At 38.0% G+C, this 10780-nt stretch overlaps 1 protein-coding gene across 1 annotated transcript in view; it reads left to right on the top strand.

Annotated features, from left to right (window-relative positions):
- Positions 1 to 3819: 3819 nt before the first annotated feature.
- fam207a (family with sequence similarity 207 member A) overlaps positions 3820 to 10780 on the top strand; it is a 30180-nt gene continuing 23219 nt past the window's right edge. The window contains exons 1-2 of the mRNA XM_035677993.1: positions 3820 to 4124; positions 4433 to 4553. Coding sequence (XP_035533886.1) covers positions 3927 to 4124; positions 4433 to 4553 — 319 coding nt within the window. The 5' untranslated portion in view covers positions 3820 to 3926. The remainder of the gene's footprint in view (positions 4125 to 4432; positions 4554 to 10780) is intronic.

Genomic DNA, 10780 nt, shown 5'->3' on the forward strand with positions numbered 1-10780 from the left:
TTTCAGCAAAAAGTCTTTCTCTGTCAGTCAGAACAAACATGTATATGATTGGCTGTTGGTTTGATCTGAATGAGCTGAAAGCCAAAGTGGCTGGGGAAACCAGATGACCCAGGACCCACAGGTATTGTCTTTTTCTTTTTTTCAATTCCCCTTTAAAAAAAAAAAACAGTAAAATTGAATATATGTATAATATTATATATAATATGTTTTCATTAGTGCATAATCACCTGAATATAGCAATCTTACCTTTAATACGATATGGTTATATAGGATTATGTCACAATTATATTTGTTTTATATGTCAGTTGTTACCAATCTGGGGCTTGGGACACCCACTAGGGGTTGCCAAAGCTTCATCTCAGCATTTGGTTCTGACTTCACTGTTTGGGTTCATTGTACAGTTTTGAATACAATATGGAATATCCATAAAACAGACGTCACTTGGTCAGGGGTTGTCACTTTACTAAATGATGATAAGGGGGTCCCTTAATGAAAAAGGTTGGGTATCACTGATATATGTCACAGTTAAATTATATAGACTGCCTTAATGTGTCACAAAAATGTCAGATTCCTCTGCCGAACCCAGAATTCCACTAATTCTCAAGAAAAAACAAAAATATTCCTGTTGACGCTCAAGCAAGTGTAAGTCCCGGCAAGTTCTCTCATCCTGTAATGGCTGCCTGCAGGTAGGAAACAATCAAAAGTCTAAATAAACAGAACAGGCTTTAGAAAAATTATGCTTCATGTGAAGTATTATAATGTTGTAATGTACTGACAAATGCAGGAAGAATGTGTGGTCAGAGATCAATGTTTATTAAGCAGCGTAAGGGTTCCATCTGCTGTCAAAAAAGGTGATCTACAAGTGACTTAAGTACTTTAAAGGGTTGTTTTGTCCCAAATTGCTCAACTGAAGTTTTTAAGTTGATTAAACTACTCATAAAATTTTAAACAATTTTTTCCAGCTTATAAATGTCAACACAACTCAGGTTTGCAACTTAAAAAGGTTAATCTAAATCGATAAATAAGAACATAAACAAACATTTAGATAGACTAATCAAACAATACTGCTTACTATTGATAAAACAACAACTAAATACTAATATCTACTACATATCCATTGTCTAATAAGCAGTCCCTTCATAAGTTTAAGTTACATAAAAACAAAACGTCAAGTTATTCTTAAAAAAAAATCTAGTACAATAATTAGTATTCGATGTGTGTAACAGTGTTTTATTATAGTAGAATAGGGATAACATGGCTGATAGATGAATCGCTGCAAATAAATATGACATAAAGACATTTATTTTATTTAATTGGCGACTCATAAGAAAGACAAAGAAGTGACAAATGCTTTCAGTATAAGTGGCCAAAGTGAGTTCGGTCTCAGTGGAAATTAGAAGTGGAAGCTCAAGCTTAGTTTAGTTGTTTAAGTGGGTGGTGGGAACTACTAGCCTGAAGGTCAGACAGGTTCAAGTCAAGTTGAGCTTTGATTTGTCCCAAAAAATCTGACCCGACAGGACCCAAGCCTGAAAAACGTCTGTGCGAGCCTGAACCATGGAAGCAATTTGGGGCCCAAAACAGAACCCGAATTTCTGCTTACAATAAATAATTTAACTACATTGTGCATATTATATAGTGCAAATTATTATCAAAACTAATAAATTCACATTAATTACACTTGTATGCATTGTTAATAAAATATTTAATGCATATATATTTATTCAATCTAAGTTAAAAAAGCAGTTTTGGCCCAACACGACCCATCGGGTTCAGGCAGAGAGTCAAAGCTCTAGTTCAGTCCCTCAGATTAAACGGCTCAGGATGTTTGAGTTCTACCGATCCTCTCTCAAATCTATCTGTCAAATCTAAAAGTGTAAAGCTGAGAGGAAAACAGGTACAGTGTCTCAAACAGGAATACCAAGTCTACTAGTCATGTCAACAAAATGTAAAGCAAATGTCAAGCCTCAAGTATAGTTCATTGAGATAAAGTGCAGATACCTGATGATCTAAGGGGGAGGGATCAAATCCATGGTGTCTTCTGATGACACTTTTCTGTGTTTTCTCCTCAAAAATGTAAAGAAAAGCAACAACAAACATACACTTTGCTGTATCCATGTATAGCTTAATGAGTTTCTGTGTCTGAATATCAATACAGTGGTTGGAAGTTTGGAGGTTCAAGCCTTGCTCAACTCTGTGAATTTTGAAATTAGCTGTTTAAAGAAACAAGTGAAAAGGACTTCGAAACTGTGGAAGACTGTCTCCGGTGAAATAAGAAGACTAGGTTAGAAGACTAACCATAAAATCTGAGGTTGTGTGTTTGATTCCACTGTGAGGCTGAATGAAGTTTGAAGTTCAATGTCCAAAGTGAATATTTAAAAGCACTCAGAGAGAAGGTTTCAAAGGGAGGGGACTTGGTGGTGCAGTGGGTTTGTCTTGTAAGTGTAGGGAGGTCCAGTGGTGAAAGTGCTGTTGGTTGGTGTTTACTTAACTAAAATAAAAACTAGACTTAAATGAAAACTGTTTTTGTACTAAAACTAAGTAGAATAAAAGCTGACAATTTGCCCCAGCAAATTGTACAATATTACCCTGTGTATTGTGTGCTAATTCAGATGAGTGTGAATAAAAATAATATGCAAATTGATTTACACTTCACATGTGTGTTAATGAAATGTATTCCTTGTTAGTTAAACTCCTATTGTGTCTAATTCAGCATCATAATAATTTTCTTCTTGTTCTCTCAGGTCAAAGATCTGCAGACTCTCCACAGACTCTTTGTTCAGGACCTGGTCCAGGATCCCTTCGTGTAAATTTGTTTTGATATGTCTGTTTTCATATACATGTAAACATTCATATGTACTGTACAGTGTAGCACATTGTAGTGTTAAATTACTATTTGCTTGTTTTTTTATTGTAGAAGACCTCATATTCATTTGCCACATCCGCCTGCAAATAAATATGATTTTCACTTCAGGGTGCATTATTCCTTCCACATCAGCTTATTGAGTTCTTACTTTAAACATACTACAAGAAGTTTTTAACTGGTTATGAAACAGTCTCAATCTCAAGTATGTAGGCTAGCTGACCAATCAGAACCATAGACTGTATATTAAAAAACCACAGAGGTAGATTCAGCAGAATATTATAACTGTTTTAAAGATGTACATGTAAAGCTCTCAACATGTGAATATCTAAATAATAACTATGTAACATGAATATACGTAAATAGTTAACTGTTAATATGTTATATATATGTTATTTTTAGTAAATTAACTCAAATATATGAATCAACTTATCTTCTAAATCTTAAAATTAGCATGCGGAACTTTCGTTCTGCGCCGTTTTCCACCGATCTACTAACCTGGGACACCAGTCACGCTTGTCATGTCAACAATCGTCAAGCTAGCCGGGGTAGAAACATCTACTTCTGGTATTTACGTCCAAACTAAAACTTTTATTAAGATATGAATTATTTTGTACAGGTGTACAAGAAATACAAAGCTCAAAACTGAAATGAAATTGAGAACATGAGTGGCACAGTGAATGCTGAAATGAAATAGCTTTTTTCCAAATGTCATATTTCTCAGAATAGCCTAGTGTTAGCTAGCCTTGTATTTAGCCTACATAACGTGGGACCGAGCCTAAAAAGAATAAGCAAAAAAACACACTAAACATCGTAGAGGGTTCACTTCTATCTTGTGTATACGTATATTAAAACCACGGCGGTTGTTATATGCTAAACGCTAGCCAAAAGTAATAAAAGTGGGCAATTTGTAATTTAATTTGAAGGCGCAACACATTGATTTCCGGTCTAAGCGTAGCGGACTTTTCAACGTCACACGCTGTCGACACCGGGGAGCAGAGACACAACTGCTTGTGTTAAACACATTTAATTGAGTTTAATATAAAGTTCGCTAGGCTGCATTAACATGGTCGGAAAGATAAAACATGTCCGACAGAAGATTCACCAGGAGGCGGTGAAGCTCGACAGGCCGAGCAGCCTCACACAGCCCCACGACTCTGCGTTATCTCGGAGTTTAGAGCAGCCTCCTCCACTGGGACTACACACAATAAGTCCTCCACTGCTGGGAAATAACAAGAGTGACGCCTCGAAAAATGTCAAACAGGTCGGTTATTATAACTGTTCGAATAAATAACGTTGACGTGTGCTATTGAATGCCCATTAACGATAGTTGGACCAAGAATACATTTAGCTAAGTGCCTAATTTTGTGGGCACCGTGATTTCAGCCGCATACGAGCTTTATTTTGAAATATCAGTCCTATTTTTTAGGTACCACGTAGAAAAGGTGAATCAAATCTAAAACTCAAAATTGAACCAAAATAGCTTGTACCAGCCATAACATGGATATAGCGTATAATTGCTTTGATAGTCTTGTACTTATTTATTTGCATCCTTTTTTGCAAACCTCATAGGCTCTGGCAGGGAGCTCCTTCCCCTCTGGGATCTTCGCTGGCACTAAAATAACTCCAGAGGCTCTGGTACAAACACTGAAGTTTGAAGAACCTCCAGATGTTCCCACACCTGCTCAGAAAGGTAAGACTTGCTGTAAGTAGTTACTGTAAATCTAAATACATACTAAATTACACAATGATAGTGCTGAGTATAGTATACTGTATATTGATGTCGTGTATTTGTTGAGTACAGTGTAGTGATTAATATGAAAATCATACACACGAGTATATATACAGTGCAGGTATGAAAAATGTTGAGGGCTGAAAAGAATAAGAATGAGCCAAATTAAAGCAGATAAGGTCACAAAGTAACCAATAGAACTTCATGCTAGACCCCACCTGCCTTGTAAGTGTCTTTAAAACTTTAAAGCTGCAGTGTGTGATTTAATTTTTTTTTTTTGCTAACTAAACTTTCACTATATCCTAAGTGTAGTACATGAGACGGATAATCAGTGAAAAAATCAGGTTCCTCTGGCTCTTCCTAGTGCTCTTAATTGCATGTGCAAGTAACTACCGGGCCTTGACAAAAGCAACCAACCAGAGCCAAGAAAGATTGTGGAGTCTCATTCCCAGGGCGACAAATACAGACGCTTTGGGACCTTGGGAATGAGATTTAACAATCAACTAAATTCAAGCCTCCAACCCAAACCGTCTTTGTATCTTTCTTGGCTCTGATTGGTTGGTTTTGTCCAGGCCCGGTGGATTCTTGCGAATACCATTATGGGCACTAGAACGAGCCAGAGGAACCTGATTTCTTCCGATTATCTGTCTTGTGTACTACTGTCAGGACACAGTAAAAATCTCAGCAAATATGACAAGAAGTTATTTTTTTATAAAAATGACTTACTGCAGCCTTACAGGGTTATGTCAGCTCTTTGTGTGTAGTTCCTCTTAAATACAAAGATGTATATGAAGATAAATCACTTGTGAATATTATTTCATATTGGACAGATGAACAATAGAGTGTCAGGCTTTGTGACGCAGAGAGGATTCTTCATATAGAGTGATAACAGCTGGCAGGAATGACCTCACTGGCACAGGGTCAGATGAATAAGTCCTATTATTAAGAGTGGTCCGAGGGGAGGCTTGACTGTGATCCCCTACCAGAACTCCAGAGTAGTTCTAACACAGAGCCAGCCTCTCTGAATAGTTTATTCAAATTGTTTGCATTGTTGACTCAAAGAGTTTGTTGAGCTCAACACATTGAGATCAACAAGCCGTCATTTCTGTTATGTCCCAGAGATGTATGTCAAAATTTTACCCAGGGAGAAAGAATCAAGGAACGTTTGCTTCAATCCAAACAAGGGTTTTTATTACCAGTAAACAGAAAATTGATACTCACAACAATACCAAAAGATGAAAACTCAAAACAAGCTTTCTTTTTTTTTTTAAAATGAAGGAGAAGCCAATCCTGTATAATTAACTATTTTTAAGTGCTTTAACAAACTTAACAAAAACAATCACACACTCCCAGGGAGGACCGCTTTCATCTTAACGTTTTACACAGCCTCTCGTCTCAGACCCACATAGCATGGATGCTGCCGGATGACCCACCTGCCACAACTCCGATCCCAGTTTATATATATGTCCAGCCCTGATTAGCAATTGGAGACAGCCAGACTCACTGCAGAGGGAAAACAACTCAACACAACAACAGCTCTCAGCTCTATGGCCGTAACAATCTGGCAAAACGAAAAGTAATCAGAAATAAGTAACTATAATCAGCCCAGAATACATTTGAAAAAATTTGTAATTAGATTATAGTTGCATTGCCATGGATTACTTAATTACATTTTTGATTATTTCTTCATAATGTGGCAATTTTAAAATTACAAAACCTTTTTCATAATAAACAATGCTTTATTAGTCCATGAAATCTCACAATCCCTGCCTACAGACATCAGCACCAGAGAGCACGTTAAGCAGGCAACAGCAAAAAAGTTACGGCAGTGATGTTAATTTGTATAATAATTTGTCGTCCGCTCATATTTTAACTGGTAAAAGCACCAGGGCTGACACGTTTTCTACATTACTGTTTTGTAATAAAAAAAGAGCAAGCTGAGATTAAAAAAAAGTTTTAAAAAATGTGTTTGGTTTGTAGCTAAAACCATTTTTTGTCCACTTGGGAACAATAAAATCAAGCTGTATACACTGTTAGGAACAGTTATGGAGCAACACATCATTCATTTGCAGTTGTGCTGCTGGCAAATATACTGTAAGTCTGTTATTCGCTCTCTTTTAGATCTTTTAGGTCTCTACCAACTCCTGAGTGAAATATCTGATTCTCTATGTTCACCAGCTAGTTTCCAATAGAGCCCGACCCATATGGGATTTCTGAGACAACACCGCGTTTTAGAGGGGACACATTCACCGATAACCAATATGGTGGCTGATCTATAGAATTTTTGCGCTTGAATGAAAAAAGACCAATTTTGTACCAATATGATTATGCTAAGGTACTCAGATGACCTTTTCTTAAACAAATAACTTTATTAAAGATATTAAAGTTAAATAGTCTTTAACATTAGGGCTGTCTTTTAGCAAGAATATGGCGATACAATATGTATCATTATACAGGGGTTACGATTCAATATAGTGTTATATATTGTGACTGTAGGCTGGGTGATATATTGTGATTTAATAAAAAATAAAATAAAATTTAGAACAGTGAGATCTTTTTTTCACACCCATAACATGTTGAATAATTTACCATACACCGTCAACCAGTTGTAGTTGACATTGCTAAGTCCTGCTTCTTCCCTCTTACTCTGTGCTGCTTGCCACAGTTTTGTAAAGCACAGCTGGCTAAACTTTGCAGTGACACCAATATATTGACACAAGCTTTTTTTCCTGTTATATGAAGTATATATAGTATTATTATACTTATTATGTACCAGAACAGTTTTTATTTCAGCACATATTATGATATATCGGTTGTTGTTTGTTGCTCAGCAGTTAGTGTACAGTGGGGTTTTAGAGCTTTTTTGTTGAATACAGCTGCTTGCTACTGTCAAAAATGACGTTGATGACAGTGAACCAAAACAATAAAGTTGTGGGCTGGACGGCTAAACAATGAGCTGAAACTCACTATAAAGCTGAGGGTAGCCACAGATCCAGCTAATAATTCTCTGTCCGTTCAACACTATGAGCTAGCCCTTTCACATTGTCATTTGATACATTGTGCTTTCAAAAATATTGATTATAGCTCATTTGACAAATTCAGGTATTTTTGCCATCATTGCCAAATTAGAAATGGCTATTGGAACCCAACCCTAACAGCAACATACTGGAAAATGATTTACAAAAACTTGCTGCATTTATTAAAGAACCTAAACAATGTCACTGTAGCCCTTCCAGTCCAGTGTGTTGTAAAAGTGGACTCCATTTATTTTTATCTTTCCTTTGTAATAATAAGCAATCCTGGCAGTCTACTGCTAATATTTGAGGCTCATTTTGTACAAAGGAGCAGCAAAAACCTTAGTGATTGTGTCTTTACATGTTAGTTGAATTAACACAACCCTCTCATTACTTTTTGCTCAAAGACTTATACACTTTATTCATTTTTGCAACACCAAATGTAACCAACCGCAGGGCTATAGCAGAGCGCAGATGCACACTACTGAAGGAAGGAGTAAGGGCTGGAGGGCCCCGGGCCCCTGCAGAGCCAGGCCTTGCTTGGAATGACCACAGTGGGGTTGTACAGGGGCAGGAAACTCTGGTGCAGGTTGTGGCACTTCTGTTCTACATCCAGGGCTTGAGCATTAGTGGCCATCTTGTCCTCCAGAGTCGACAGGCGTTGTTGCATCGGCCCCATGTCATGGTGGCAGCGCTGAAGTATTGGCTGAAGTCCAGATGACATTTTTGTCAGGTCATTTTTCTCCAGCGTGAGACTGGTGAAGGGCTGGTCCACACAGAGCTCTTGCCTGGATCTGTGGTTGAGGATGTCCAAGCAGTGGTTGGCCTGATGCAGCTTGGAATCACAGTTCCTGATCTGGCTTGCAACCTTCTGAGTGTCATTTGTAAGATCTTTAATCTCATACATGATATTCTGTCTCTCCCAACGCATCCTCTCCTGCAACTTGCTCATCTCATTGATCTTTTTCTGCATGGCACCATCTGTGTTGCGGTGCTGACACTCATGGGCATTCTTCAGCCCGGCAAGGGTAAACCGCAGGTTCCCCCTGAAGGAACAAGAGTCTTTAACCAGGTTATCAGCAGTCCGCTTTATGTCCTTGCAGCTGGACGTCCAGTTGTCATGGCTCAGACTGGGCTTGTGTTCACTAACTGGGAGCTGGGGGCCGGCTGAGTTGATGTCAAGAGTTATACATTTGGTGCTAAGCTTGTTAGCCTCACCTTTATCTTGATAGTCTGCCAGCAGCTGAGCGTAGATCTCTTTCAGAGAGCTCAGTTTATCCAACAAGATAATGATCTGCTTCTGGAGCAGTACTGTGATTTCATTAGTCAACTGTACCTCCTTTTCCAGTTCTATGAGTACAGGGTCTTGTGCCAGGACCCCTGTGTTCAGTTTTTTGTTCTTCACACACTCCGCCATTAGTTGGCCATAAGAAAGCTTCTCCTCGAGAAAGCTGTCAGCAGTGCTTTTCATTTGCTCCAGGGCAATGATTTCCCGGTCCACCTGCCCAATAGTCTCAGATATCTGTGCCTGCCACTGGATGACCTCCTTATGCCGGTACGTCAGATTCCTCATGGTGCTACGAGTGGCAGAGGGAATCTGGGAGAGATCATGACCCAGGGCGCAGGCGATCTCGTCGTCGAGCTTCAATACCTGGTCCCTGTGGAGCTGAGGTCTACTCGCCACCAGGCTGTTGTTGGTGGAATTCTCTGGCAGGGCGCCTTTGGCCCCTGAACTGAAAGGGTCCTCTCTTGGTATGCGTGGTTGCCTAACAGTATTAAAAGAGGTTTATGTCATAACTTAGCTTGACTCCTTCTATCTACAAAGTGTCAGTTCACCAAAATTCAAAATCCCCAGAGGTGACTGTGAATCAGATAAATGAGGTTGTATTGGTCTAGGCTTTGAGATATAAAACCCAAAACAATGGAAGCAGGGATGTAACACACAACTAATGATACTACTATACAGCACAATAAGATTCCCAGACATGAATCTACAAAACACATTTTCTCTTATATGTTCTTTACAATATTGTAAAATCCTTTTTCTCTGAAGTATGGTATGAACTGTGCAAAACAATGCATATTTCCTTTGTGTTGACATTGCGGTTGTCTTGTGCCACAATTTAACGTTATATCACAATTCATTTTTCATCTCCTCCATAATGAAACACTTGTTTTTCTCTTAACTATCTAATTGTTTCCTCATAGTTTTAGCAATGAAAACTGGGAGTGTTTAGAGACTGGCTTGTGAGTCTAGTACTGAAGCTACTTTGTACCAAAGAAAAAGTTCCTATAAAAATGAATTGTCATTAGTAACAGGGACACTGTTTTTGGAAAGGGATGTTCCACCACAGTAAGTGAGAACTGACTCTGATTGATTATTGAATTTGTTAAAAAAAAATTAAAAGACTACATGAAAACAGGGAAGTATTTAAAAAATGAAAAGAGTTACTTACCACATGTCTGATAATCTAAATGAATCACGTGAAGGAACGAGAAAATCTGCGAAAACGGCTAGTCTCTGAAAAGCTTGCTCTCAGTTCAAGTCACAGAAATGATCTGAAGTTTCTCTGCTGTGTGCTACAGTGAGCAGACATCCGGAATCACTGTGACATCAGTGTTCGGAACTGTGACAATAGTTGGACAGTTCTAAAAAAGAACCTCTGCTTTTTTTCACTAATATGGATGTTTTATGTCATAAACATGCAATCATTTGTATGATGCCAGTTAGAGGTCACTTTTCAGATGGGGTGGACCACCTCCACTATAAAACTATACTAAAACTAGAGATGTCTTGATACCACTTTTTCATGTCCGATAAGGATGCCTCAACCTTGAGCATCTGCTGATACCAATCCGATGCTGTCTTTTTCTCTCTCATAAACGAGTAAACTGTTAATAATGCATTGTATGGATGCACTTTGCTTAACCTAGCCATCTGAAAACATTATGCTCAAACTGAAACAAACATTTGACTGATTTGATGAATGAAGAAATACATAGTCCAAAGTTTACTTAATCCTTTATGTAATAGTTAATGGTAATGGATGTATCAGATTGTACTTTTTTTAACGTGAACAAAATCATTGTTCACGTTACATTTTTCTTGTTTTGATGTAAGAGACCCCTATAGGGCAGAAATGACATATTATATGTTTAAGTTATAACTTTTTT

The sequence above is a fragment of the Morone saxatilis genome, unplaced genomic scaffold (assembly GCF_004916995.1).
Source record: "Morone saxatilis isolate NCDOM2014 unplaced genomic scaffold, NCSU_SB_2.0 Contig6, whole genome shotgun sequence".
NCBI classification, from domain to species: Eukaryota; Metazoa; Chordata; class Actinopteri; family Moronidae; genus Morone; species Morone saxatilis.